Raw genomic sequence first — 27,528 nt, 5'->3', positions numbered from 1 at the left:
TGAAGTGACTTGTGTGAGGTCACGTGGCTGCTAAGCTGCGGAGCTCAGGGTCTTCACAGGTACCTGTGACCTTCAGTAATGCTCCCCCCCACCCTATACCTCCCATCCCTGCCCTTCCCTGCCCCAAGCAGTCACCCAGTGGTTCCAATGCCAGACACCTTGGTACACTTAGGAAGCCCCCCACCCTGCCTACCTGCTGGGCCTGCTCATCCTTCAAGGCCTCGCCCAGATTCCTCTGATGGACCCAGCTGGGCTGCATCTCTCCCCTGAGCTGCTGCAGGTCCCTGGCGCCCTCTCTTACAGCACATCCACACCGTGATGCCCTCGTTGCTCGCCCCTCAGCCCCACTGTGCACCCTTGAGCTCCTAGAGGATGGGGAGGCTCTTAGTAATCTCTGTGTTCCCCACCCCTGCACAGCACCACACACACACTGGGCGCTCAGGAGGGGTTTGCTGAAGGGATGAGGTCGTTAAGTAATGAGCATGGAGACTCCAAAGAAGACCACGTGTCTGTTTGGAGGGGTGGCCCTGGGGAGAGACGGTGGAGTGGGAAACAGGAGACCTGAGTTGTAGTCCTGCCTTTGCCAGCCAGAGTGCTGTGTGACCCTGGGTGAGCCTTCCCCCTCTCTGAGCTTCAGTCTCCCCATTTTGTGCCTTGGCCAGGTGTCCTCCGAAGACTCCCAAGCTCAGCGACCGGTTCTGTTTTTGCCAGGGCTGGATATGGAGTGGGGGTGAGGGTGGAGGTTGGGGGAGGAGAGCTGTCCCAGCACCACAACGGCCCTGACTCTCTCCCCTTGCCCTCTCCTGGCAGCGCTGGGCACCTGCCGTGGAGACGAGTTCCAGTGTGGGGATGGGACTTGTGTCCCTGCCGTCAAGCGCTGCAACCAGGAACAGGACTGTCCAGACAGGAGTGATGAAGCTGGCTGCCTGCAGGGTGCGTGTGGTCAGCGGCAAAAGGGCAGCATCCTCTGAGGCGAATGCCTGCGCTCCTCCCCCTGGCTCCGTAGAGAGCAGCGAGGGAGACATCACCCCTTGGTCCCTAAGATGCATCTTCCCTCAGAGCACTACTTGCCCCTAAACCACCCAGATCCCCTTCCTGGGGTCCTAGCGGCACTAGAACTGGATTTTTAAGGACTTTGCAAAAGCTGAAAGAGGCCTAGGGGGAGGGGACATGAAGGCACTGCAGGAAGTCCAGCCCCCACCATTTGTCCACATCTACGCCTCCAAGCAGCCTCCCTCACTGGTTCCTAGACTGAGCAGAGGCTGAGTCCCGCTTCCCAGGGAGCCCCCTTAATTCTCAGATGGCTCTGTGGTCATCACCCTGCAGCAGCAGCAGGGACCCTGACCCACTGGTCATCTGGAGAAATGGATCAGTGATTGGGCAGTGAGGTGGCCGCCTCTGTCTAGGACACTTGGAGCATAGGTCCCGCTCAGGAGATGGTCAGTGCATCCGCCAGGGTCTCTGTAGAGCTGCTCCTTTTCCCTCCAAGTTCCCTAATACTGATAGATCAGACACAGACCCCCATGCCCTGCCCACCTAGATGATGCTTGGGTATCCCGATTATCCCTGGGGTCCTGTCCTTCTGTGAGCAGAGCTCCCACTTGCCCTGTATCAGCTGTCTGTCCTGGGTCACTTTCTGGAGACCAACAGGGGCTGGGGCTGGAGCTCTTCTCACCTCCCATGGGCCCAGCCCACCCCAGCCCTCCCTGCCCAAGGTCTCACAGGTGCTGTCCACTCTCTTGTCCGGCCCGACAGAGTCAACATGTGAGGGTCCCCGCAGATTTCAGTGTAAGAGTGGCGAGTGCGTGGACGGCGGGAAAGTGTGTGATGCTCAGAGGGACTGCCGGGACTGGTCAGATGAGCCTCTGAAAGAGTGTGGTACAGTACCTGTCTCCGCCCCACTGCTGGACTAACCCTCCCTGCCACGCCCCCTCCTGGCTCCCGGCCCTCAGCCCTCACCTGCCCCTCTGCACACGTTCTGATCTGACCCTCTCTCTGGACTCGTGTGCTGTCCCGTGGTCTCAGACGGGGCTCTTTGCCTTTGGGGCCTCTTGTTCTGCTACTCTGCAAATCGAAGGGCCTTTCCTTTCCAGATGCTCAGAAATTATGCTTCCTCTCACAAATGCAGCCTCTCCTCACTTCTTCCAGATTCAGACCTCTGAGTGTGTGCTCACTCTGGAACTTTCTCTCTTCCTCATTATTTTTGCCCTGCCGACCTAGCCAGGGCGCTGGCCTCCGAGGCCTTCCAGCCCCCTGCAGAGGAAGAGGTGGGGAACAGCAGGTGGGTGGGCAGACGAGGCACATCTGAAGGCCACTGGGCTCAGGCCGGGCCCGGATGAGCATAGGGCAGACCCAGCAGCAGAGGGTGGCACCATCCTGAGCCCTGAGGAGCTTTCTGGGAGACCAGACTCACAGGCTGGACATGAGTTAGGAGTGGAAAGACGGCCAGAGCTGTAGGGGGTGGGTTCCAGGCTAAAAAGAACAGCAGAGTCTGGACTGTAGGTGGGCGGGCATCCTAGAGAGCACGCAGGAAACCCAGCGTGGGCTCCAGGAAGGTTCATTTCTGAGGTCAGGGGACAGAGAATCCCTTGGGGGACAGAGCCTAGGTCAGACCCTCCCTCCCCTACCCTCCTGGCAGACCCTTTTCCACCCAGTACCTCCCCTCCTGGGCCCTCAGGGGAGCCTCATCCCCTGGAGCTCCCTGGAATAGCACGTTTCTGCCCCTATTGAAGATTAAGAAATTGATTTCGGAAGGAAGAGTAGCTGGGTGAAGGTCACTCGGCCTCCACCTGAGCTTGCAGGTGACAGACTCCCCCCAGGCCCTGCCATGGAAAGTCCCAGAAGAAGGAAGTTATGGAAAAGAGGATAAGGAAGCAGGAGCAGCTGAGCCTAGCCACCGCCTCCCACCCCCGACCCACAGACTACTAACCTGCTAAACTCTCTTCTCTCTTGTCTTTTGCATGACACACCAAAGAGACGTATGTACGCATGTGTTTGTGTCTCTGTGCTGGTGAGAGGCCAGTGTCTGTACCCATGGCTCCTTCTCTGAGGAAGGCAAGGGAATTGCATCACGTATCTCTGTGCGGCTCCCACGTCTGTGTGAATGTGCCTGCCTGTGCACGTAAGCTGGTGTGTGTGTGCATGCAGGTGTGTGCATGCAGGTGTGTGCATGCAGGTGTGTGCATGCAGGTGGGCGTGTGTGCTGGGAGAAGGGCACTGCCCCTTCCTTCAACAGGGGAACTCCAATGCTCCTCAGGCCTCTCTGGGCCACCTTCCCCTCTCCCCACCCTGCAGGCCCCCCAGCAGAATCACCTCCAGGGTAGGTAGAATTGGGAAGGCCCGGAGGCTCCCCTCAGCCTCTGCCTCAGCGCTGGCCTTCCAGGGAAGGGTTGACGGAGGTAGACAGCTCGGGACCCGCTACCCATTCTCTGACCTCAACTCACCTCAGCCCTGGAGGACTCAGTTCCTTGGTCTTTCATCGAAGCCTGAGTCGCGTGGAGCTCTCCCCTCTCCCCTTGCAGAGCCATCCTACACGTGCCCCTCCGCCCCGTGCTCGGTAAACACAATGGTTGAGCTGCTGCTCCTGCAGAAGGAGGGGTAGGAAGTGAGTGATGCGTGACTGAGGCCGTGAGTGAGCAGGTGAACAGAGGAATGGACGGGAGGGAGTAGTGTGGTGTCGGAGAGGTCAAGGAGGGCTTGGAGTGACAGAAAGAGTCCTGGAGGGTGGTGCCCTACAGAGACCACCGCAAAGCTACCACAGCTCAGCCCACCCCGAGGGGCTGGGGCTTCCCAGGGCTGGGCCTGGCTGAGTCACCCCCAGGCCCCCGAGTCATGGCGTTGCTATGGTCTTCTTCTTTCAGTTCTGCCAACATCCCAGAGAAACAGGAGGCGGCCCAGGGGTAAAGAGGAGCATTCCCTAAGCATGGCTCAGGCTGGAGGTGGGGCACCACAGCTGTGCATGGCCTGGGGTGGGCAGCTCAGACCAGCTGTGTGCATGGCCCTGGCTGGCCTGGCACAGCTCTGCCTGGCTTGGCTGGAGTGGTGGGGCATGGGCCTGATGGGCAGAGGGTGGCACGGCACCTTCCCTGGCTGGCAGAATTAACCGTCTGTGGTTCTAAAGCCCAGAAGATGCTGTGAGAACTTGGTGAGCCTTGGTCCTGGCCTCCCTGACCTCCGCTAGGACCCTGCCAGGAGGTGGTAAGGGAGCGGAGGACGGGGGAACCAGATGACCTCCTGGCATCCCTTCATCCCTTGCAGCAGTTGGTAATACTGGGACCAGGCCTGTGACTAAGTGTAGGAATAGGGACAGGTGCTGAAATGAGAGGTGAGAAAAATCCACCGTAGTTCACGGTGGGAGAGAACTGACTTAGCAACAGCTCCATGGAGAAAGAGGCCTGGCAGTCTTAGATAACCACAAGCTCAGTAGCGGGCAGCCCTTGTTGTTCAGACTCCTCTGGGTGGCGGACTAGCTCTGGGCCCTGCCGGAGAAGGACACAGACAGATGGAGTGCATCCAGAGAAAGGCACTTGAATGGCGGGGGACCAGGAATCGGGGCTTTAAGGAGATTCTGAGGGTGCCATTGGACTCTGGCCAACCCCACACAGAGCCAGCTGCCTCAGGGGGGAAGCAGGCTTCCCGAGGCTGGAGGTGTTTAAGCAAGGGCATTTCGGAAGGGATTCTTGGGGTACCTGAGGGTTGGACGTGGTACATGCAGGCACCTTCAACTCTGAGGTCACGAGGAAGGAGGAGCCATAAGAAATGTGTTTGTGAAAGGAAAGACCTTAGGCAGCCTAGCTGCCTTCAGCCTGGTGGTGGACAGAGCCCTGGCCTGGGAGGCAAAGGACCCGAGTTCTGGTTCCACTGTGTCCTGTCTATGTGACCTGGCCCTCTCTGAGCCTCCTCTTGCCCAGTCACCTGGCCAATGAGGCTGAGGCTCAGTGAGGCTCTGGGGGAAGCTCGCTGCCCTGGGTCTCTGCTTCAGCTCTAGGCCCATCCCTGTCCTGCCCCCACCCCAATCTGAGCTCCTGGACCCTCAGGAGCCCACGTCCCTCCCCAGGGCTGAACGAGTGTCTGCACAACAATGGCGGCTGTTCCCACATCTGCACCGACCTCAAGATCGGCTTTGAGTGCACGTGCCCATTGGGCTACCGGCTCCTGGACCAGAAGACCTGTGGTGGTGAGACCCTCCCCGAGCCCCTCAAGGAGGCAGCTCCTCCTGCCAGTTCTGACCTCTGCTCCTCCCCACAGACATTGACGAGTGTGAGGACCCAGACGCCTGCAGCCAGATCTGTGTCAATTACAAGGGCTACTTTAAGTGCGAGTGCCACCCTGGCTACGAGATGGACACCCTGACCAAGAACTGCAAGGCCGTCGGTACGGACACCGCAAGGTGGGGGGCAGGGGAGCAGCTCTGAGGGAGTCCAGGAAGCAGTGTGCTTCACATACGCGAGGAGCAGGTGTGCACACCTGCGTATACACACACAGATGGCAGGTTGCACACACGGTGCTCAGAGTGTAAATATTCAGCACGCACACGATGCACTGTGCATGAACACCACGCAGACACTGCACAGCGCCACCCGGTACAGCCCACAGAGTCTGCACTCGCACGACACACAGTGCCAGACGCGGGCTGGACCGTGCTGGCTACACGCGGCACGGGCAGCCCACACAAAGAGCAGGCCATGTGCAGACCTCACGTTGACCGTCAGGTCAGCCAACGGAATTCACTTGTTTTATTCAGTTCTTTACACTGAACACCTAACATTGTTGTAGGCACTAGGGATTCAGCAGTAAGCAAAACAGACATGAATCCCTGTCTATCCTCATGGGACTTACACTCTAGTTGGTGAGACAGACAAGAAATCAGAAAAATAAATACAGTGCATGGCAGATGGTGATGAGGGTTCAGAAGAAATATAAAGTAGAGAAGTTATAGTTTTCGATAGAGGGGTCAGGAAAGCCCTCACTGAGAAGGTGACATTTGAATAATGACCTGAAGGAGATGAAGGAGTGAGCCATGCATTACCTGCAGGAACCGAAGGCAGCAGCATGCCTGCTGTGTTCAGATAAGAACGAGGAAGCCAGGGCAACCAGGGCAAGGAGCATAGGAGATGAAGTCCAAGAGGTGACTTGGTGGCAGATCACAAAGGCCTTTGAGACCATTCTAAGGGCTGACTCTTGGTTTCACTGTCAGTCAGGGGGAAGGAAGCCTTTGTGGGCTCAGAGTAGAGGGACAGGGTGTGCCTTACATTTTAACTGACTTCCTCTGACGGCTGTGTTGGGAATAGACCGTCGGGGGCAGGGGAGGAAGCGGGGGAACTGCTGCAGAGGTCCTTGCAGTCAGCCAGGAGAGAGGTGATGGTGGCTGGGATCAGGGCCTTGCGTGGGAATAATGAGAAGTGGACAGTATGACAGTATGAATATATTTTGAAGGTCAGGATTTATTTTGAAGCAACAAGATTTGCTTATGAATTAAATGTAGGATGTGAAAGAAAAAAAAGGAGTCAAAGATGACCCCAAGGTTTTTGACGAACTAACTGGAAAAATAGGATTGCTATTTATGGAGTTGGGAAAGACGGTGAGAAAAGCAGGTTTGGGAGAATATTAGATTGATTTGGACATGTTAAATTTAACAAAACTGTTTAGACATCTAAACAAAGTATTGTGTAGGCTGTTGGATATATGAACCTGGAATTCAGATGCACGAATATAATACCCAGTCTATAGGTTATAACAACACAGCAGCTACAATAATTGACATGTAGCCCGTAAACCCAAAACATATACCACCCAAACTGCACAATGTACAGCACATACATTAGCACATCACATGTAACATGCAACCTGTTCTTACCCCCACATGGGACAGGTGTGACACAGAACAGGGATTACATACGTGCAGTGGAGACAACATACACCCATGTATACACAAACCCCTACGTGTGAATATCTAAAGTGCAGTTACACAAAAACTCAAATCATAAACACACAGGGTTCCTGTCACAGTCACACCTCTCAGTAAAAATCACCTCAAGTTACCCTGTAACCCAGCTCCTGCCCTCAGGAAGGTGAAGTGTCTTTGCTCTCATTTTGAGGTGAGGAAAATCACAGTTTGTCAGTGGCAGAGCTGGGCCTTGAATCCAGCTTTCCTCCTTTCTCCTTGCGCTTAGACCTCTATTTTTCCATGGTATCTGTTTGTCCCATACCTTCCCTGTCACCCCAACCCTGCTTTGAAATAATCTACACACAGGTCGCACACCCAGCCCCAGACCCCACCTGGCTCTGTGCTGGTCCTACCCTGTCCCCAGGGAGCACAGATGGACAGTGAGGAACCAGGTGGCCTGTAGAAGTGTCAGCTGGAAAACAAGAGGGGGAGAAGGTAGGTACAGGCAGCGCCAGGGGCAGGTGTTGCCATTCAGTATTGCAGGTGCCTGAGAGCGGCCCGTTCCATCTGAAAACAGGCTGGAGGAGTGGCGGCCTGTGCGAAGTGCTAGGCCCTCATAGGCCTGGGGGACAGTGACCCTCCCCATGGAGTAGCCAGGAATGTCTACCTCACTGAAGATCTTCCTAAAATCTAATCCTAAATCTGAAAATGGGTTTGTGTATACACGGGAAGTTGTGTGTTGTCCCTTTGCACGTATATAATCTGTGTCATATTATACACATCCCACCCCTGCTATTGGCTCAGAATAAAGTGCAAACTCTTCCCCTGGATCACAGGATCCTTTGTGATCTGGTCCCTGCCGGCATCTGCAGATTGATCTCATGCCAATACACTCTGTATAAACTAAAGACTCACAACGACCTCCTTGAATCTCCTCCCTCGAGTCTCACCCCTAGCCCTGAGGTCCGTGCTCCATTCTGCAGCCTCAGTCATCTTTCTAAATCATTTAACGCTCATGTTGCCCCTTCTTGAACACTGCAGTGGGGCCCAAGCAGAGGAGGTGGCAGCTGCTGGGGAGAAATGCATTCTAGGTGGAGGGACAGCTTGAGCAAAGGCCCCGAGGCAGCAAAGCTCTGCCGTGGCGAGGTGATGACAGGTAGTCTGGTGGCCGGAATCAAGGTGTTAGTGGGGTGAGTGATGAGGCTGGACAGGGAGTTGGGGTCATGCTGCGGAAGGCCTTCCGTGCAGGCCAGAGGAAATGGGGAGTCATCAAAGATTTGGGGGGAGTTTGTGTCTGATAAAAAGAATAAAAATCCCTCTGTTACGCGTGGTGCTTTGCATCTTATGCTTTTTGTACCCATCATTTCACCTGTTTCTTTAACCTGTGAGGTAGGAGTCGTCACCACTTTTTACAGGAAATGAGGAGTCCCCCAGCAAACCAGTGGCAGAGCCTTGGTCTCCAGATCCCCCGCCTCTTACACTGACCCTTTCCCTCTCAACCCCCCTGCATGGCAGCTGGCAGAAGCCCGTCCCTAATCTTCACCAACCGGCACGAAGTGCGGAGGATAGACCTGGTGAAGCGGGACTACTCGCGTCTCATCCCCATGCTCAAGAACGTCGTGGCGCTGGACGTCGAAGTTGCCACCAATCGCATCTACTGGTGTGACCTCTCCTACCGCAAGATCTACAGGTGAGTTGAGGCCTGGGTCCTGCAACCAGGCCTGGGGGGCGGGGCTGGGGCCAACAAAGGAGGAGAGGAAGGGTGGCCTCTGCACCCCTTCTGCCGCTATATTTCCCCAGGACAGAGATGGGGCTTAGGAAGGCATGCGGGTTCACAGTGGTTGTGGAACTGCCAGGACTTCTCCACCTGCTGGGCCTTCCAGGGCTGAGGGCTTGGATGGGTGAGCAGCTTTGAGCCCCACACGTGGGGGCTTTGACTGGCCTCTGGTGGCCTGATGGGGCAGTGCGAGACACAGGAAATGTTCAGCCAGGGCGGAAAGGAAGCAGCCTCTGGGCTTTGGTAGGGATTTTCAGAGCAGCTCACATATATGTGTGTTGGATGCTGGGGACTCAAAGATGACTCAGACCTGGTCTTGCCTGGAGGATCCCACTCAGAGCATAGCGACATCCATTGTTATGATCATGAGGGAAAAGTATAGAGGAGGCCTCTGACCCAATCTGGCGGTCAAGGAAGTCTTCCTGGGTGGCACTACCTGCAGTCCAGCCCTTCACACCACAGTCAGTGGACTCTGGCGCTTGGGAAGGCTCCTTGCACACACAAGGAGGTTCTCTCCTAGAAGCCTCTGCATGCCCAGGCCCCCTTTCTTTGTCCTGAGATCCACTTGGCAGGACTGCCGATGACCAGGCACTGGGCGTACTGTTGAACGAATGGTGGATGGATGGATGCTGCTCGCTGACTACTCGATGCCTATCACACCCCAGCACACACAGACACTCACACTCGCACACCCAGAACCAGCTTGAGCGGTGCCTGTCCAATGGTTGTGACGGAAACAGGCAGGATTTGATGATGCCCTGGGTATGGAGCTGTGGGAGGAGGAGCCAAAATGAATTCCCAGGTTCATTTTGGGAGTTTCAGTTTCCGGCTTGGGAGATTTCGTGGACGGTGGTACCGTTCTCTGAGATGGGAGCAAGGGAGGAGTTTCCGGTGGGGGGTAGGCAGTCTGTCTGTGTGGCTGAGAGGAGGGGAATGGGGATGAACAGTTTGGGATGTGTTGAGTTCAAGGTGTCCATGGGACGTCCGACGGGGGCCAGTTGGCTTTATAGTCTGGAACTTAGACAGTTGTCTGGATCAGAGGGTCAGAGCTGTGGATGGCCATGGGCACTGTGGAACTAATCACCCGAAGAGAGGGTATGTGGAGAGGAAAACTTTGGGAAATAAAGCATTTGGGAGAGAGAAAGCCCTGCTAATTTTGCCTCCTGAGTGTCTGCTGTATTGTGGCCCCTTCTGTCCATTCTTACTGCCTCAGCCCTTCTGCAGACCCTCTTCGTTTCTCACCGGGATGCGGTCACAGCCTCCTAACTGGTCTCGCTGCCTTCATTCCCTCCTCCTCCAATCCCTCGCATATTCCGCAGGTGCCACAGTGATCTAACATGCCTATCTGGCCATGTCCTCCGACCTGTTCAGTTACCCCTCCACAGTGAAATCCTGAGCCTTTAGCGTGGCATGCAGAGCCCGTCAGGATGTGGCCTCTGCCTACACTTACTTCCTGCCTTACACCCCACCTACCCCACTCCACCCCCACTGGATCTTTCACTGTTCCAGAACACACGCCTCGGCATCTGCACATGCTGTTCCCTCTGCCTTCTGTTCTTTGTGTTCCTGACAAACTGGTCCTTCAGGGCTCAACTACAAGGCCTTCTCCAGCCCTCCAGGGTGATGTAGTCTCCATTTCTCTGCTGCTATAGCCTCTGATACTTTCCGTAATCACAGTGTATTGGTGTAATTATCTGGCTGTAAATTTCTGTCCCTACTAAACTGAGCTCCTCCAGGCCAGAGACTGTGGCTGACTTGAGCCTGTATCCTTACCCTGGTGGCCCAGGGAATGTGTTGAATGGAAATTAGCCAAGTTCCTCTCCAGTGCACTGCTGTGGCCCAGAGGGAAGAGAGAGGGGAAGGGCAGCTCCAGATGGGCCTGGGGGTGGCACACCTGCCCATGCCAGCCCTGGTTGCTCCTAGCGCCTACATGGACAAAGCCAGCGACCCGACAGAGCAGGAGGTCCTCATTGATGAGCAGCTGCACTCTCCAGAGGGCCTGGCAGTGGACTGGGTCCACAAGCACATCTACTGGACCGACTCGGGCAACAAGACCATCTCAGTGGCCACAGTTGATGGCGGACGCCGCTGCACTCTCTTCAGCCATGACCTCAGTGAACCCCGGGCCATTGCCGTTGACCCCCTGCGAGGGTGAGTGTTTCCACCCCAAATTGCCCTAGGTGCTCAGTCCTCATGTGTCTGTCACAAGAGCTACCTTGAGGGCTTTGGAAGGCCCTGGGCCACCCAGACACAAGCCATAGGGAAGAAAGTCCATGCGGGCCCCTCAGCTTGTGAACCCCTGACCAAGAGTCCCTTGCACATTGGTCGCCAGGGCGGTCCCAGGACTCTGCCACTCTCTCACCACATCATAGAACCAGAGCATCTCAGAGCCAAGTAGGGCTCTAGAAATTGCCTGATAGATGCTCCCGAGGCAGGAAGTCTTCCCTCAGGCTGCTGCGCGCTGCAGGTGGGCATCTGGCGACTGTTCACACTTCCAGAGACAGGAGCTTGTTACTTCTCATACGGCCTGTTTCATTTTGGGGCAGGTCTGCCCATTAGAAAGTATTCTTTTGTTTGTTTCTTTCTCATATTTCCGTATCTGCCTCTCTTCGACTTCCTCCATTGGCGTCTGGAGTTACCTGTAGCATGTCTACTTCCTGCCCTGCAGGACAGCCAGCAAGATTTGAAGACTGAGATTACTGGGTCAGCTCTGCTCCAGCCTGCGCACCTCCATCCCCATCCCTGTGGCCCACAGCCTCTGGGCCCCTCACCACCCAGGCTGCCCTGCTCTGGCCATGCCTCCATATCAGGGGTAGGGATTCTGAACAGAGCAGGACTCCCTCCCGCCCTCCCTCCCTCAGTGGGGATGTCCTGAGATGGCATGGTTTTTAAGCGGCTGCATCATATTATGTTTACCAGGATCACCAGCTTCTTCCTACTGCTGTTTCCTTAATAGTTAAGCAAGGATAAGAAAACCCTCTTCTTCCAGTGAGGGCAGCTGGGGGTGAGGCTGGCCACCTGAGAGGGTGTGCGTGGCCTTGGGAAGTGACCGACAGCTGCCGCTTAATAGGCATGCACAGGTGCATCCAGCACAGTGCCAGGCACTCTGCAGACAACTGAGTCGCCTCATTTATCCCCCACCTCAACCCTGTTCTCTGTCTGCTATCACACAGACCTGGGGCTGCACCTGCCATGTCCCCCAAACCATATAGTTACACCCAGCCCATTCCTGGTCCATTGTGGCTCAGTCAGGGTCCCGCCAGGAAACCCACTGCACACTCATTTTAAGATAATTTAAGGCCGGTTAATAAAGGGACTATTTACAAAGGAGCGGGTAAGGTCTAATGCACAATCCTGGACTAGTAACAGGTAACAGGCCTGAGGGGCAGGAGCAGGGAGGGTTACCCGAGTTGGGAAGGAAAGAGCGGGGTAGAGAGGGTCACCTTTAGGGCATTAGCCAGCTGGAGGCACCTTTGTAGGGGGTAGTTAGGGGAATAGACATCCTGACCTCAGTCTCTCCCCTTCCCCCTCCGATATTTTGCTGAATGCAACTGGAAGCCAGACGGCTAGGGAGCCGAGCCCATTGATGTGGTTCCCACATGCGCCAGCCTTGTGGTGTACGGAGCAGAATGGCGATGGGATTCAAAGTGGCAAATGGAAGGGATCCAGAACAACCAGCCCCCTAGCCTGGAGCCAGCCTTGGCTTGACACCAGCTTTCAGCAGAGGCATTTTGGGGAGGATTAAGCACGCGGGCTTTAGAGTCCAACTTAATTTGAACTTAAATTTGAAGCCTGGCCTTACTACTTATTCACAACGTGATCTTAGGGAAGTCAGCCTCTCTGAGCCACAGTTTACTCATCTGTAAAATGGGACTAATAATTATACCCTCTTGGGGTAATTGTGAGGCTACTTCGTTCAACAAATAGTAAATAAGGCCTATATGCCACACACGAGCTACCTGCCAGGTACAAAGTGAGGAGTAAGGCAGATGAGGAGCCTGCGCTCAGTGGAGCATATAGACTAGTGGGGAAAACAGACAGTAAACAAATACGCCACACACCCGAATGCACACGTAAATAACCGATGGTGTGAGCGCGCTGGAAGGAAAAAAACAGGGTGTTTTAAGAGTCAATAACAGGGAGGACCTATTTACACTGAGGGTCGAAGGAAGGTTCTCTACTGAAAAGACGTTCTAAATGGCAAACAAGTGGGGGCAAAGGCTCTGAGAAGGCCTTGGTGCCCTGAAGGATCTAAGAGAAGCCCTGGGGGCGGGTGTGGAGTTTGTAAGGGAAGTGGGCAGTGGTGGCAGGAGAGACAGCTAGAGAGGTAGGCAGGGACCTAGTCATGCAGAGCCCTGTCGGATGTGGTAAGGATTTGGGATCTGATTTTAAGGTCAATAGGAGAAACCATCATAAAGTTTAAAAACCGGAGAGTAATAGATCTTAAAAGTTATCACAAGAAAAACAAATTGTAGCTATGGGTGGTGCTGGAGGTTAACTAGCTTCTTGTGGTGCTCATTTTGCAACATCAAATCATTATGTTGTACACCTGAAACTAGTGTTATGTCAATTATATCTCAATTTTAAAAAACAGGATAATGACAACTTATTTCCATTTTTAGAAGCTCATTTTGCCTGCTCTGTAGGGATTGGATTAGAGGGGCAGTGATTACTGCATTTGTAAGTACATGAGATGAGGCCACTCACCTAGTAAATACTCAATAAATGTTCAAGAAAAAAGAGAGAGAAGCCCTGGACAGAGTTCTTGCTGTGTGACCCTGGCTAGGTCATCGGCTTTCTCCTCTGTCAACCAGGAAAGTAAGAGGATTGACAGGGCCCTTCCCTTCCTGCTCTGGCATGCTAGGGCTGTAACTGGAACTGCTGAAGTGGGAGAGATGGGCTGACAGGCTGTTCAGCTGAGGTCAGGTGGACTCGGGGAATACAGGCTTCTCCAGGCACTCAGATAAGGCGAAGACCAACACGCCTGCCAGCGCTAAGGTTTGATGGTTCTCGTGAACTTCAGAGGTCTTTCCAGTCCCCACTAAGCATAATCTTCAATATTCAGAGGGCCATCGAGCCCTTGTGACCCATGCCACCCCAATCATGTCCCCTGACAAGAAGCCCATTGGGTTCTTCTCTCTTCCAGGTTCGTGTATTGGTCTGACTGGGGGTACAAGGCTAAGATCGAGAAGTCTGGGCTCAACGGTATGCACCGGCAGACACTGGTGTCAGACGGTATTGAGTGGCCCAACGGAATCACCCTGGGTGAGCCCTGCCCTCCCTGGTTGGGGGGGCCTGTTCTAGCGCCTGGTGCTGACCACTGCCTGGAGCTCCATGGGTCTTGTTTCTGTGTCCCCCTTTTTGTTTTTAAATTAATTAATTAATTAATTTATTTATTTATTTTTGGCTGTGTTGGGTCTTTGTTTCTGTGCGAGGGCTTTCTCTAGTTGTGGCAAGCAGGGGCCACTCTTCATCGCGGCACGTGGGCCTCTCACTATCGTGGCCTCTCTTGTTGCGGAGCACAGGCTCCAGATGCGCAGGCTCAGTAGTTGTGGCTCACAGGCCTAGTTGCTCCGCGGCATGTGGGATCCTCCCAGACCAGGGCTCGAACCGGTGTCCCCTGCATTGACAGGCAGATTCTCAACCACTGCGCCACCAGGGAAGCCCTCTGTGTCCCCTTATAGTACCAGTGCCTGTGTTTCCTGATGGTTGCCCTGGGCTGGCCTCCTTCTGAGGCCTGGCCTGGAGATGCGGGCAGGGAAGGGGCACAGAGGAGCAGAAATCCGGGCTGTGGTCCCAGGCTCACAACCCGATCCCCTTGTCCCTTTTTCCTCCTCAAGATTTGCTGAACCAGCGCTTGTACTGGGTAGACTCCAAGCTGCACCAGCTGTCCAGCATTGACTTCAGCGGAGGCAACAGGAAGATGCTGATTTCCTCCCCTGACTTCCTGAGCCACCCTTTCGGGATAGCTGTGTTTGAGGTGAGCTCCGTGAGGGGAGGCATGGCCCCATCAGGAAGCTGAAGCCTAGGAAAGGCTGTTCAAATAGGACGACTCCCTGAGACTCGTCCAAGTGGAAACAAAGGGACAGGGAAGCCGACTGGCTTGTTTGTACACAATATGTAAGCTGTCTGCAAACAGAGGCTATGCAGCCCGTTGTCCACCTGGCAGCCTTTCCTGTGCTTCCTCCCCAAGGCCCCTCCCTCAGAGCACTTCTCACAGGTAAGTTGCTAGACCAGGTGCCCTCAGCACCCAGCACTGTACCCACGTATACAGAAGGTACCCCAATAAAGAAAGGGAAAAGGAATACACATTTCCTTAGTATCATTTACTACTGGAAATGGCCTGAGAGATGCTTTTCAATTCAGCACACTCTCACTGACCTTTGCTGGACCCTGGGGTCATAGAAGTGAATCAGACATCATCCCAGTCCTCAAGAAGCTCACAGGAGGGTAAAGAGTCAAGACCCTCCTGTGTTCTGACCCTAACAACCTTTCTCCTTGGGGAATGAGGAAGCCAGAAGCAACCAAGTTCTCGCACACCCATACCTCTTCCCCAAAACTAACTCTGCCACCAAGGGGAGGGAAAGCAAGGGGACAGTGGCCTGTGGTGGGCATTGGCAATATTTGCTTGGAGTGACATCACCCAGCACAGCTCTGAAATTGTGGGCAAAGCTCCAGCTCCCAAGTCCAGCCTCTGCTTCAAAAGACAGGTGTGTTCAGACACATGTGTTTGTGCTTGTGCGTATATGTGGCATGTATGTGTATGTGCCTGGGTATACATAAATGCGTCTGTTTAAAAATGTGCATTCCTGTATGTGCTAGTGCTTGTGAGTGTAAATATGCATACCAGTACCTAGACAAGTTCATTTTAGGTACAAGTGTGCCTTTGGGTGTGTAGATGTGCATGTGGGTATGTGTCTAGATCTGTACATGAGGCTGCACGGTTGTACCTATAAATGTGGATTTGCCTACAGGTGCACATTTAGGCTCGTATGGACTAACCATTGGATGTGTATGCGTGTATACCCAGAGGCTGTAGGAGGCCCCGTAGGGATAGTTCTCACTAGATCATACATCCTCTCCAGTCTTGGTCCCAGGCCCTAGTAATGGTAACAGCTACAGAGACCCAACCTTGGTTTCTGCTGAACTCCAGGAAGCAGGCCTAGCTCAGCGTTAATGAGCAGCCTTCAGGCCAAAGCACTGAATAACCCTCTGAGACAGAAGGGAACCAGAGCATACGCCACAGATCAGAGCTGAGAATCCCACTATGAATCTGTGGACAAGAGAGTTCAGGGGAGATGCCAGAGCAGTTCTTGTGACTATGGTTTGAGGCCAAGCCCTCAGGCTGAGGTCATGGGTTTAAACTCTAGGCTTCCCATCCTCTGTATTTGTACCCCACAGGACAAGGTGTTCTGGACAGACCTGGAGAATGAGGCCATTTTCAGTGCAAATCGGCTCAATGGCCTGGAAATCTCCGTCCTAGCTGAGAACCTCAATAACCCACACGACATTGTCATCTTCCATGAGCTGAAGCAGCCAAGAGGTGAGCCTTCCCCGGTCCCAGGTCCGCTGCCCACATCCTCTCCCTCTAGTAAGCAGGCTGTATTCACATTCATGTCACGTCTCAGCATCCCCAGAAGTAGTGGCAACAGTCCCTCTCATTGGTGGACTGCCTTGCTGTCACATATTTTATTTCATTTTGCCTTAAGCTCTTGGTGAACTAAGGCTGGGTAGAAATAAATAAATATACAAATGTCCCATTTTTGCCAGTCTTACAAAGTATGGATATTACTGTTCTCATTCAACAGCTGAGGAAACTGTAGCTCATAGAGGTAAAATAACATTAGCAGGTGGTAGAGCTAAAGCCTAAACTTAGGCCTGTCTGATTCAAGAGCTCCTTCTGCCATAAAGGAACACATTGCTTCTCATTTGCTATTTGTTCGTACTTTGCAGTGGTATAAAATAGCGTATCCTAGGGCCATCAGCAAGTCAGCTTGCTGGTTGGCAATAGACGCCAGGAATCCTACAATTAGGTTGTCCCTTCCTCTGTCACTAGGATGTACTCATTCTAACTGTAATGGGAAGGGTGAAGGTGGGAAAGCAAAAAGGGGTAAGGAGATAAGGTTGGTGCCTGATTCTAGATTAGAGATTTAAATAAGAAAGAGATATGGCATGTGGCATAGGGAGGAAAAAACATGGACTTTGGAGTCCAACAAACCTCAATTTTAATTGTCTCCAAAATTACTAGAGGTATAGCTTTGACAAGTTTGTTCTCTTTGAGCCACAGTCTTTTATCTGTTAACCTGGGCATAACATGCCCCCCTCCGAGTTGTCATCAGCATTAAATGAAAGTGTGGGAATGGACTTGAGGACACGGGGAGGGGGAAGGGTAAGCTGGGACGAAGGGAGAGAGTGGCATGGACATATAGACACTACCAAATATAAAATAGATAGCTAGTGGGAAGCAGCTTCATAGCACAGGGAGATCAGCTCGGTGCTTTGTGGCCACCTAGAGGGATGGGATAGGGTGAGAGGGAGGGAGGTGCAAGAGGGAAGAGATATGGGGACATATGTATATGTATAGCTGATTCACTTTGTTATAAAGCAGAAACTAACACACCATTGTAAAGCAATTATACTCCAATAAAGATGTTAAAAAAAAAAAAGGAAGAAAGAGTGGGGATAAAACAGCAGGTACAGTGACAAGAGGTGCCCAGTAAAAGTAGTAGAGAAAGCATTTTGATTTAGCCGAGTGGGAAGGGCCTCGTACGTGGGGGAGGGAGACCCTGGCACGTCCTGTCTGTGCCCCAGTACTCTCTCTCCCCATCTCTCTCTGTGCCATTAGCTGCAGATGCCTGCGAGCTGAGTGCCCAGCCCAATGGAGGCTGTGAGTACCTGTGCCTTCCTGCTCCTCAGATCTCCAGCCACTCCCCCAAGTACACTTGTGCCTGTCCTGACACAATGCGACTGGGCCCTGACATGAAGAGGTGCTACCGAGGTGAGCAGAGCTACTAGGAGGGATGGCCCCCGGCAATGCCAGACCCCATCTGCTGAAGTTTTCCTTGACTTCTGGAAAACCATGAGCGCCTGGTCTTCCTCCATCTTCTCTGGCTACTTGTTGCCTTTGCAGGCTCCTCTTCTGTACCTGCCTTGAATGCTGGTGTCCCATAGGGTCCCTCCAAGGCTTTCTCTTCTCACTCCCAAGAAAAATGCACATATACGTACAACATTTTAAATTCAGTTTCAGGGGGATCAGGAATCCCTTGAAGACCTCAAATTAAGAAACCTTGATCCCCATGGCTTTGATTACTATTTATACGCAGGTGACTATGATCTTGCCCGTTTCTCACCCAGAACTTAACACACTATCTAGCAGCCCTTTTGTGATATGATTGGGACTAACAGTTAATACTTCAACCATATAAATTTATATCCATCCTCCAGTCTTGATGAAGGCACGAGGCCTTTTGTTTGAGCATAAGTCTGCTGCAGCATTCATGATTTCCAGGTTCAACTGTTTAAAGTGGAGTGAGAATTTGAACCTAATAGTGTACCAGTATACATACAAACTCCTTCTAGATTTATATAATTTCCACGCCTCCCAGTCTTTTATCGTGGTCTTGCCCACACCTAATTCTACAGCATTGTCTTAATGACTCATCTTTATCAAATCGAAATGCAGTATAAACACAGACAAGATGCTTGGCGTTCAGCTAAAGTAAAAATCATAGCCCATTCAGTAGGATTAGGGAAGGAGTTTGAGTTGAGCCATGAGAATGAGTTCATAAGTATACTTCATCGAGGCAATAATTTAGGCACTAAAACAGCAAAATTCTTTGTCCAGTGACCTTCATGATATTTCCCCTGCAGCACCTCAGTCTACCTCAACTACGACGTTAGCCTCCACCACAACGAGGACAGTAGCCGACACCACCAGAGCCCCTGGGACCACCGTCCGCAGCCCCGCCTACCAGAACCACAGCACAGAGACACCGAGCCTGGCAGCAGTGGTCCCAAGCTCAGTTAGTGTTCCCAGGGCTCCCAGCATCAGCCCGTCTACCCCACGCCCTGCAACCAGCAACCACTCCCAGCACTGTAAGGAAATGAGTTCTGCCTTCTTTCATGACACGGGCGGGTCCTAGGGAAGCCAGGAAGGGGGGATCTGTGGGAAGAAGTGGTCATACCCGAGCTAAATATTGGCTGTCTACAAGGAGGAAGCAGCGGGAGGAAGAGTGCCAACTCGCAATTTAGGAGTCACAGGTGCTCCTACCTTACAGAGGGTCTTGAGAGAAGCTACTTCCTATCTCTGAGCCTCAGTTTCCTCACCTACAAAGTAGGATAATAATAACCCTTCCCCTACCTGCTTCGCAAGGTTGCCATGAGAGACAGAGGCATCCGTGTGAACAGAAGTGCTCACGCACACAGCCTCTGCTGACTCTGATAGTGTGTCTGGGTCACACGTTACTGACGTGGATGAGGGAGCATCCCTCAGATTTGGAAGCTTCAAGTGCCCTGGTCTCAGTTCTCAGCACTCTCGGTAGGTTCCCCATATAGTAATATCCATAACTATGGTCTGTTAATGCCTCTCTGCAAACCCTGGGATGAAAATAATTAAGTTCACCACTTATTAAATCATCGGGAGCATTAATTGTCACTGCTAGAAATGTTCTATCTCATTAACCAGCACATACCTTTTAAATTGAGTTACCTGCTAGGGGGAGTTCATTTTAGAGGATAAACTATCTTTTAAATTTTTTCCCATATGTGCATGGCCCAGAAACTAAGCAGCGTGGTAGCACCTTAATAATCAGGCCCATCTTGCCAGCAGGAGCTGGATTTTCAGAGCTGAGCGCTTACCCTGAAGTTCAGAGAGGCAGGTGGGTCGCGTGTGAAGTCCAGTTCCTTTCACTTGGGCCGAACCTCCGACCAGGGGGTCTCCCCACTGGCTTCATCACGCTCTAGGCTTTAATATCACTGTCCTGTGTTTGCTTGGGACCCGGAGGGAGAGGAGAATGGCATTTCCACAGTAAACTTTGTAAGCAGTGCAGCTCTTTTCTCCCCTTAATAATTAGGTTCCCTTGGAGTAACTTGGAGAAATAGACACACTGAGAGGATAGCATTTGGGCCGTTGCCGGGAGACAATCATCTCCTCTCTTGGAGCAAATGATAGCTCCTCTTCACACCTCAGAGGGCTGTCATGAGGATCCAAGGGAAAACTGCTTTTTAAACTAAAAAGTTCTGTACAGATGTTATAATGAAGATGAGTGTAAGAGAATGAAAAAGATGGCGCAACCTACTTTTAAAAATATATAGTACAATTTCCAAGCACTTTTCAATTTAGAAAGTGCTTTTATCTCCCCTATTCAGGCCTCACAACAACCCCTACCCCACTCCCTGGCCTCTCTGAACTAGGCAAGGCTGTGCCAGGCACTGTGCTAAGTAAGCATTTTACGTGAATTATCTCATTTAATCTTCACAATATCCCTAGGAAGTAGGTGTATAATTATCCCCATTTTAAAGATAAAGAAATATAATATTATAATATATAACAACTTGCCCAAGGTCACAGAAGTAGTAAGTAGTAGAGCCAGGATTTGAACCCTAGAAGTCTGACCCAGGAGCCTGTGCTCTGGATTCCACTATGCTATACTGTGTCTCATTTTAATTACTCATTAAAAATAAACTGATGATGCAGATGGACAGACAGACCACCAGAAATAAGAGAGACAAAACAACAGATACTGGCTGAAAAAGGCAATTGCCGCAGGTAGTCAGCAGCATAAAGACCTAAGGGCTCAGCCCCGAGCTTCCTACCACCCAAATACTGTGGAAAGGGTAAAGGATTTAGGTCACAAATCCTGGGTTTGAATCCCAGCTCTGCCACTTCTCTGTGAGTCCCCAAAACCCCAAGAAGACTCAGTTTCCTCATCTGTGAAATGGAGATGACCTCTGTCCTGAGAAGATCTGGAAAGACTAAATTATTAAGCAGTAGCCAGGATCATCATTTTGGAACGGGAGCAAGAAGCAGTTGGGTCGTTTTTACTGCTTGAGGCCAGCAAGGACCTGGGACTCACAGTGATGGAGCATCGTTCTGCAAATGTTTGTGTTTTGCAGATGGGAATGAAAGTGGCAAGATGGGCTCAACAGTCACTGCTGCTGTCATTGGGATCATTGTGCCTATGGGTGAGTGTGGCCCCAAGTCACTGGTGAGAAAAGAGAGACACTGCCCAGGGTCTGGGTAAAAGCACTAGAAGAATAGAGCACTTAGCACACGGACCTCTCTCATTGACTTTTTCTGCCCTGGCCGCCTTCCTGCTCACCTCCCAGTCCTGATTTAGTTTGGTTTCTTAGCTTGGCACACAAGGCTCTTCAGGACCTGGCCCCAGACAACTATCCACATATTTCCCACACTACCCCTCGCTGATACTCTACACACCAGCCATGTGAAGCCAAACTGTAGGCTCCATGGGGACAGGTCTGGTGTCTCTCTTGCTCGCCACTCTCCCCAGCTCCTAGCAGTGTCTGGCACATGGGAGGAAATAAAGTATTTGTCAAATTAATGAGTAGAAAAAACATACATTTAAAAAAATTCGTAGAGCTGCTTGCCATTCCTTTAATAGATCGTGCTATCTTGCTTTCTTTCTGTTTCGTTTTCAACAAACATTTATCAAGCAGCTATGATGTACCAGATTCTGTGATAAGGGGAGGGAAGGTGATTAAAAATAAGTAAGACATGGTTCTTGTCCTCCAAAAGTTTACAGACTTGTTGGAGAGACACACATAACACAGATAATTTGATACTGACATGGTAAGTCCTAAAATGAAGCCATATGCAGTTCAGTAGAAGTGCTGAGGAGGCACTTATCTTGGAATTGGAAGAGGAGGGAAGCGGACAGCAGAGGGTTCCTAGTGGAAAAGTTATTTGAGCCAAATCAGCCAAGTGAAGAAGGATCAAGAGCAACCCAAGCAAGTGAAGACAGCATGGGTAAAGCCAGGAATGGGAAATGGCACGGGAGGGCGGGAGTGGGGTGGATTTGGAATATGGCCAGAATATAACATTTGGTTAAACCTCACAGAGAGCCATGTGGGCTGATTCATTCTCTCTTACCCTGATATTCACTTAGTATCCTGCACATCCTATCTCTCATACCAGTCTCTTCTCTTGGTTGGATCTTTGAATTGCGATTGTCCATTCATCGGTTTATCTCCCTTACTTGCCCATGTGTAGTACCTCAAGGATAAGGACTTGGCCCTTTTATCCTAAGAATCCCCAATATGGTGGTGAGTTAGCGAGTGAATGTTTTAAAAACTTCAACACCATCCAAGGGACTGTGTGAGGTGCCAAGGATCCAGGGAAGAAAAAGATAAAAGACTTTAAGAGCTTTCACTTTTTAATCAGACTTAATCATAAAAAAGGTGATACAAGAGAGGTGTTAAGACATATTATAAGGTGCTATAATAGAGACCCGATGCTCTGTGGAGGAGAGGGAGTGGCACTTCTAAAGAAGGTGGCATTTGAATTGGCCTTGGCTTTATTAGTAAAGATGATGGTGAGACTATTCCAGGCTCATTTTGAGTAGAGTGGAGAATACTCAGCATTGTTTAGTGAAAGAGAAATCAGCTCCTCTCCTGCCATACTCTGCTCCATAGAAGGGCATGTGTATGCTGTTTCCCTGATATAACTGCCCTAATAGAATCATTATTTTAAATTTCTGCTAATCTGAGGGGTGAAAGATGAATATTCTTTCCCTGATATTTCCCTGGGAGGCAGAGTATCTTTTCACAAGCGTATTGGCCATTTACATTTCATCCTTTATGAATTGCCTATTCACAGTCTTTTCTTATTTTTCTATTGGTTCCTTGTCTTATTCTTACTTATTTGTAGAAATATTTATACATAATTAATGTTAAACCTTTGTAATATATGTTACAAATCATTTCTCCCATCCTGCCACTTGATTTTTAAAATCTGTTTATGGTCTCTTTTGCCATGCATAAATTAAAAATTTTTAAGTATCAGATCTGTTAATATCCTACATTATGACTTCTGGGCTTTGTGTCTTGCTTAGGAAGGTCTGCCTCATTCTAAATTATTAAAATATCTCTCTTTATATTTTTCTACTATTTTAAGCATTTTTTAGTATTCAATTATTAATCCCTTTGGAATTTAGAATGCAGCAAGAGGTAGAGATTTAAGTATTTTTTTCTACATGCTTGTCTAGTTTTCACAAGACCATTATTGAATAGTCCATCTTTTCCTTCTGACTTGAATTGTCATCTTTATTGTAAACTATATGCCTATACATACTTTGATCTGCTTTTAGGCTGTTTATTCTCCACCAATTCCTATATACTATTCCTATACACTCGAAACACAACTTTATGATATATTTTAATGTCTAATAGGGTATTATTATTCTTGGAACATTTTCTTAGCTATTTTTATTCAATTTCTCTTCTAAGTGAACTTTAGAATCATCTTGTTAATTCTATAAAACTTATGATGGAACCTTATGCCTTGGGTATATAAATTGATGTGGAGAGAATTTACATTTTTACAACATTGAACCTTCCCATCGAGGAACATGACATATCTCTCTATTTATTTGAGCCTTCTTTTATGGCCTTCAGTAGAATTGTATAGGTCACATAGGACTTGCACATTCCTTACTGGGTTATCCCAAGTATTATAGTTTTTTGTTGGGCTATTACAAATGTGTTCTTATTCCATCCATTTTCTAATTGGTTATTGCTGATTAATAAGAAAGCTATTGATTTTTTTATGTTGATTCTTTTTTTTTTAATTTTTTAAATTTATTATTTATTATTTTTATTTTTGGCTGTGTTGGGTCTTCGTTTCTGTGTGAGGGCTTTCTCCAGTTGCGGCGAGTGGGGGCCACTCTTCATCGCGGTGCGCGGGCCTCTCACTATCGCGGCCTCTCTTGTTGCGGAGCACAGGCTCCAGACGCTCAGGCTCAGTAGTTGTGGCTCATGGGCCCAGTTGCTCCGCGGCATGTGGGATCTTCCCAGACCAGGGCTCGAACCCGTGTCCCCTGCATTGGCAGGCAGATTCTCAACCACTGCGCCACCAGGGAAGCCCCCTATGTTGATTCTTGATGAACTAAAATCGTTTCTAATAGTTTTTCATATGCTTTTCTAAGATTTTCCAAGCATACAATATCTGTTAATGACAGTTTGATTTCTCCCTTTCCCATGTGTGCCCTTCAATTCTTTATTCGGTCTTACTGCATAGCTAGATCTCTGGGACAACAAATTCTAGCAGCGATAACAGGCATCCTTGCCCTGTTCTTATCTTTATGTATATCAATTATTATTGATTATTATAATCTTACCAAAGTATTGTAGAAACCCCCTCTATAGCATCCTGGATAGCTATCACCCAGCCTCCACTTGAATGCGCAGGGTGACTGCTTACTATCTTGTGAAGCTGCTTGCCCCATTTTCTCCCGGCTCTATCCGAGAAATTCCTCCTTTACTCATTAATATATCCATTGATTTTAACTCAGAGCCTGTGTTTCCCTGCTGTGTCCCCTTCTAGAGATGCTCCTCTTCTTGCAGAGCCCCAGCTTTGGAAAGAAGCACCCCACCCCACCCTCCACCCTCCAATTTTGGGAGAGAATGGTTTCTTAGAGAAATCCAGGGAAGTAGCAGTATTAGGGCAAGAGTGTGGTGAAGAAATTCACTCACTCACTCAGCATGTTACTGAGCACCTACTCGCTACTGGGCACTGGGCACAGTGAGAGAAAGAAGGTATGGTCCTTGCCTTCAAAGAGCTCAGTCTAGTTGGGGGTACACATATATAAAGTACAACACTGTGGTCTAGGAACACACGTGAGGGAACAACTGACTGTACCGTGAGAGGTTGAGAAAGACTTCACATTTGAGCTGGATCTTGAAGGATGAGTAGTTAATGAACGAAGAGCTAGAAGAAGGGCTTCCCAGCAGCAGAAAAAGAATATGCAGAAACAGAGCCTGGGAACAAGGGGCAGTCAAGTTGGAGAGGTGGCGAGAAATGCACTGATGTCTGGGCAATGGGCTGGAGCCTGCTGGAGATCCACTGTAACGTGTCTCTTCCTCCAGTGGTTATAGCCCTGCTGTGCATGAGTGGCTACCTGATCTGGAGAAACTGGAAGCGGAAGAACACCAAAAGCATGAATTTCGACAACCCCGTATACAGGAAAACGACAGAAGAAGAGGATGAGGATGAGCTCCACATAGGGAGGGCTGCTCAGATTGGCCATGTCTATCCAGCAGTAAGTGTTCCTTGCTGGAAGAATTCCTTCCTTCCTTTCCTCCCTTCTTCCTTCCCTCCCTTCCTCCCTTCTTTCCCTCCCTCCCTCCCTCCTTCCCTCCTTCAGACATTTATCAAGAACCTACCATGTGCCAGGCACTGTTCTAGGCCCTGGGGACACAGGGATGCTGGGGTAGGTGGTTGGGATAGAAGGGTATCAGGACCACCTTGTACCTAGAGGCTCTCCTGGAGTAAAGAGGCCTGTCTTTGTGCTGAATACATTTTCAGAACCTTTGGCCTAGAAAGGCAACTGTGGCCATTCAGTTCAAATGCATTCATTTCAGTGAACAATGTATACCAGTTATGTGCCAAGTACCACATAAGATACCAAGTGTTCAAAAGTAAAGAAGGGATGTATTTGCTCCCAGGGAGCTGGTGGGGGAGTTAGAGAGTCACTGGCTATTGAACAGCTGTGTGCTGAGTGCCATGGTGGAAGCTCAAGGGTCCCCTCTTCTAGGAAGCTTTCCCTGGTTTCTCTGTTCTCTCACCACCTCTCTCCATCACAGCACCTGTCACACTATAGTCTACTTGTCTTTTTACTCATTGGTCTCCCCGCTAGACCGTGAGCTCCTTGAGGGCAGGATTGTCTGATTAATGTTTCCCTGGTGCCTAGCACAGCATATTTGGCTCCCAGTAAGTATTTGTTGAACCAATGCTATGGAAACATCAACAAAGGTGACAGAAAAACTGTGTCCTTGGAAGATTCATAGCAGTCTTCCACGTAGAGAAGGAGGAAAGTGGCATTCCAGAAAGAAGCATGTGCAAAGGCTGAGAGGCACGACAGGGTGTGGCTTGTTGGGGGATCAAGGACCACAGAGTGGCTGGAGCAGATGTCATGGTTGTATAGCAGAGTCGGGGCTGGGTGTGACCTCATAGGTCATCCAGTCCATCCCCCTGTCAGGCGATCAGCAGCTTTGATCACCCACTGTGGGCAGAGCCCTGTCTTGGGGAGACCAGAGAAATGGAAGACCCAGCCCCTGCCCTCAAGGAGCTTTTTGTCTTGCCGGGGGAACCAAGGTCACAGCTGCACCAACTCCCGAAGAACCCTCTTTCCGAGCTGCCTGTCGTCAAGTGCAAGGTAGGGCAGTGCCACTCTGAGTCTGAGGGGCTGATGAGTGAGGGCATGAACCAGGCAGGTGCAGTCAATCCTAGAAGGCTTTCTGGTTCTAGAAGGCTGCAAACTGTGAGCTGGGTGCCGGGGCAAAGGAAAGATGGGTTAGTTGCAGACCAAGGAAATGGCATGTGGAAGAAATGACTGAGTACGGGTTAGGACAGACAGAATTGCCGCTAAAGCTAATTGTTCATGAAGGGGAGACGTGGGAAATGAGGTCGAGCAAGTGAGGAGGGTTAGCAGATGGCCTTGAGGATCCTTAACCTTGGCCAATCCAAGCAGACAGTTGCTTAACCAGTTTTTAAAGATCAGAGGGGGCACAGTGGAAGAAATGTTGAGCTTGGAGTGGAGATGACTCCCAGTTTCACTATTCCACAGCTCTGTGATCTCAGTCCCTTCTTTCTGATTACTTTTATTTGTAAAATGGGAATAATAACCCCCATTCTCTCTGCTGCCTAAGTTTATAAAGTTCAAGTGAGATAGCACATGTGAGAGTGCTTTGTGAGTTATAAAGCACTCTGCACATGTAAAGTGTCATTGTTTCCAGAGAAGGAAACAACCACTCAGGAGGAGCTCTTCCGGATGAATCTAAGGCCTGAAGAATAAGCTCCTGCCAACTGCAGAGAAATAGAGTAGGAGAGTGAGGAAATTGACATTTAGTAAGAACCTACTGTGTATCAGACACTACTCAGTGTTTTACATGTATTTTCTTGTTTAGTCTTTACAGGAACCTATATACTTGATATTATTAGCCCATTTTGCAGATGAGGAAACTGAGACTCAGAGAAATTGAATAACTTACCTAGGATCACAACTAGAAAGTGCTAGAACCAGGATTCAAACTCCTATCTGTATGTACACAAAAGCCCTTCTCAGGTAGCTCCACCATCACTGCTGGGACCTGACTTTGGCCTAGAGATCTATCTTGAGGAGAGTGGGAGCATCACAGACTAGAAAAAGATAGTCTAGTGGAGCAAGGCCGTGACATTCATGCAAAACCACAAATAATCCAAAGATGATTTGAAAGGCAGTGGAGTTACTTTTTATTGTTTATAGAATGTTCAGAGATGGAAAATGCTAGTCTGGTTCTATCTTATGCTGGTGAGGTTGCTTTAGAATACTCTGGACCCCATGTGTGTTAGGTACTACATTAAGCACTCTACATACATAATCCCATTTGATTTCCCAACAACCCTATGAGGTAGGTCCTATTATTACTCCCATTTAACATGATGAAACCGAGGCTCAGAGAGGTGAAGTGGTTAGCTCAAATTCGTATAGCTATGAGAAAGATCTTGAAACAATGGGGTCTATCCAAGGAGGGTATCCAGGAAATGGAAGAGTGGGACACAGCATTATATCAGGACCAGGTGGGGGAAGCTAGCCTGGAGAAGAAAACACTCAGAAGGAAGGGAAGGGATCACAAACACTGAAAATTTCAA

At 50.2% G+C, this 27,528-nt stretch overlaps 1 protein-coding gene across 15 annotated transcripts in view; it reads left to right on the top strand.

Moving 5' to 3' along the window:
• Nucleotides 1–27,528, top strand: part of LRP8 (LDL receptor related protein 8) — an 81,617-nt gene that overhangs the window by 48,705 nt on the left and 5,384 nt on the right. For 3 of the 15 annotated variants that reach the window (XM_057546204.1, XM_057546187.1, XM_057546201.1), the window contains 15 exons: nucleotides 811–933; nucleotides 1,756–1,878; nucleotides 3,861–3,938; nucleotides 5,057–5,176; nucleotides 5,248–5,373; nucleotides 8,402–8,576; nucleotides 10,587–10,814; nucleotides 13,810–13,928; nucleotides 14,504–14,643; nucleotides 16,065–16,206; nucleotides 17,509–17,661; nucleotides 18,534–18,758; nucleotides 20,778–20,846; nucleotides 24,765–24,937; nucleotides 25,877–26,053. In XM_057546204.1, the coding sequence (XP_057402187.1) occupies nucleotides 811–933; nucleotides 1,756–1,878; nucleotides 3,861–3,938; nucleotides 5,057–5,176; nucleotides 5,248–5,373; nucleotides 8,402–8,576; nucleotides 10,587–10,814; nucleotides 13,810–13,928; nucleotides 14,504–14,643; nucleotides 16,065–16,206; nucleotides 17,509–17,661; nucleotides 18,534–18,758; nucleotides 20,778–20,846; nucleotides 24,765–24,937; nucleotides 25,877–26,053 (2,171 nt within the window). The remainder of the gene's footprint in view (nucleotides 1–810; nucleotides 934–1,755; nucleotides 1,879–3,860; nucleotides 3,939–5,056; nucleotides 5,177–5,247; nucleotides 5,374–8,401; nucleotides 8,577–10,586; nucleotides 10,815–13,809; nucleotides 13,929–14,503; nucleotides 14,644–16,064; nucleotides 16,207–17,508; nucleotides 17,662–18,533; nucleotides 18,759–20,777; nucleotides 20,847–24,764; nucleotides 24,938–25,876; nucleotides 26,054–27,528) is intronic. The other 12 variants (XM_057546203.1, XM_057546196.1, XM_057546202.1 and 9 more) reach the window with 7 other exon arrangements.

The sequence above is a fragment of the Balaenoptera acutorostrata genome, chromosome 1 (assembly GCF_949987535.1).
Source record: "Balaenoptera acutorostrata chromosome 1, mBalAcu1.1, whole genome shotgun sequence".
Classification (NCBI taxonomy): domain Eukaryota; kingdom Metazoa; phylum Chordata; class Mammalia; order Artiodactyla; family Balaenopteridae; genus Balaenoptera; species Balaenoptera acutorostrata.
This window is presented reverse-complemented; position numbering and strand designations above follow the sequence as displayed.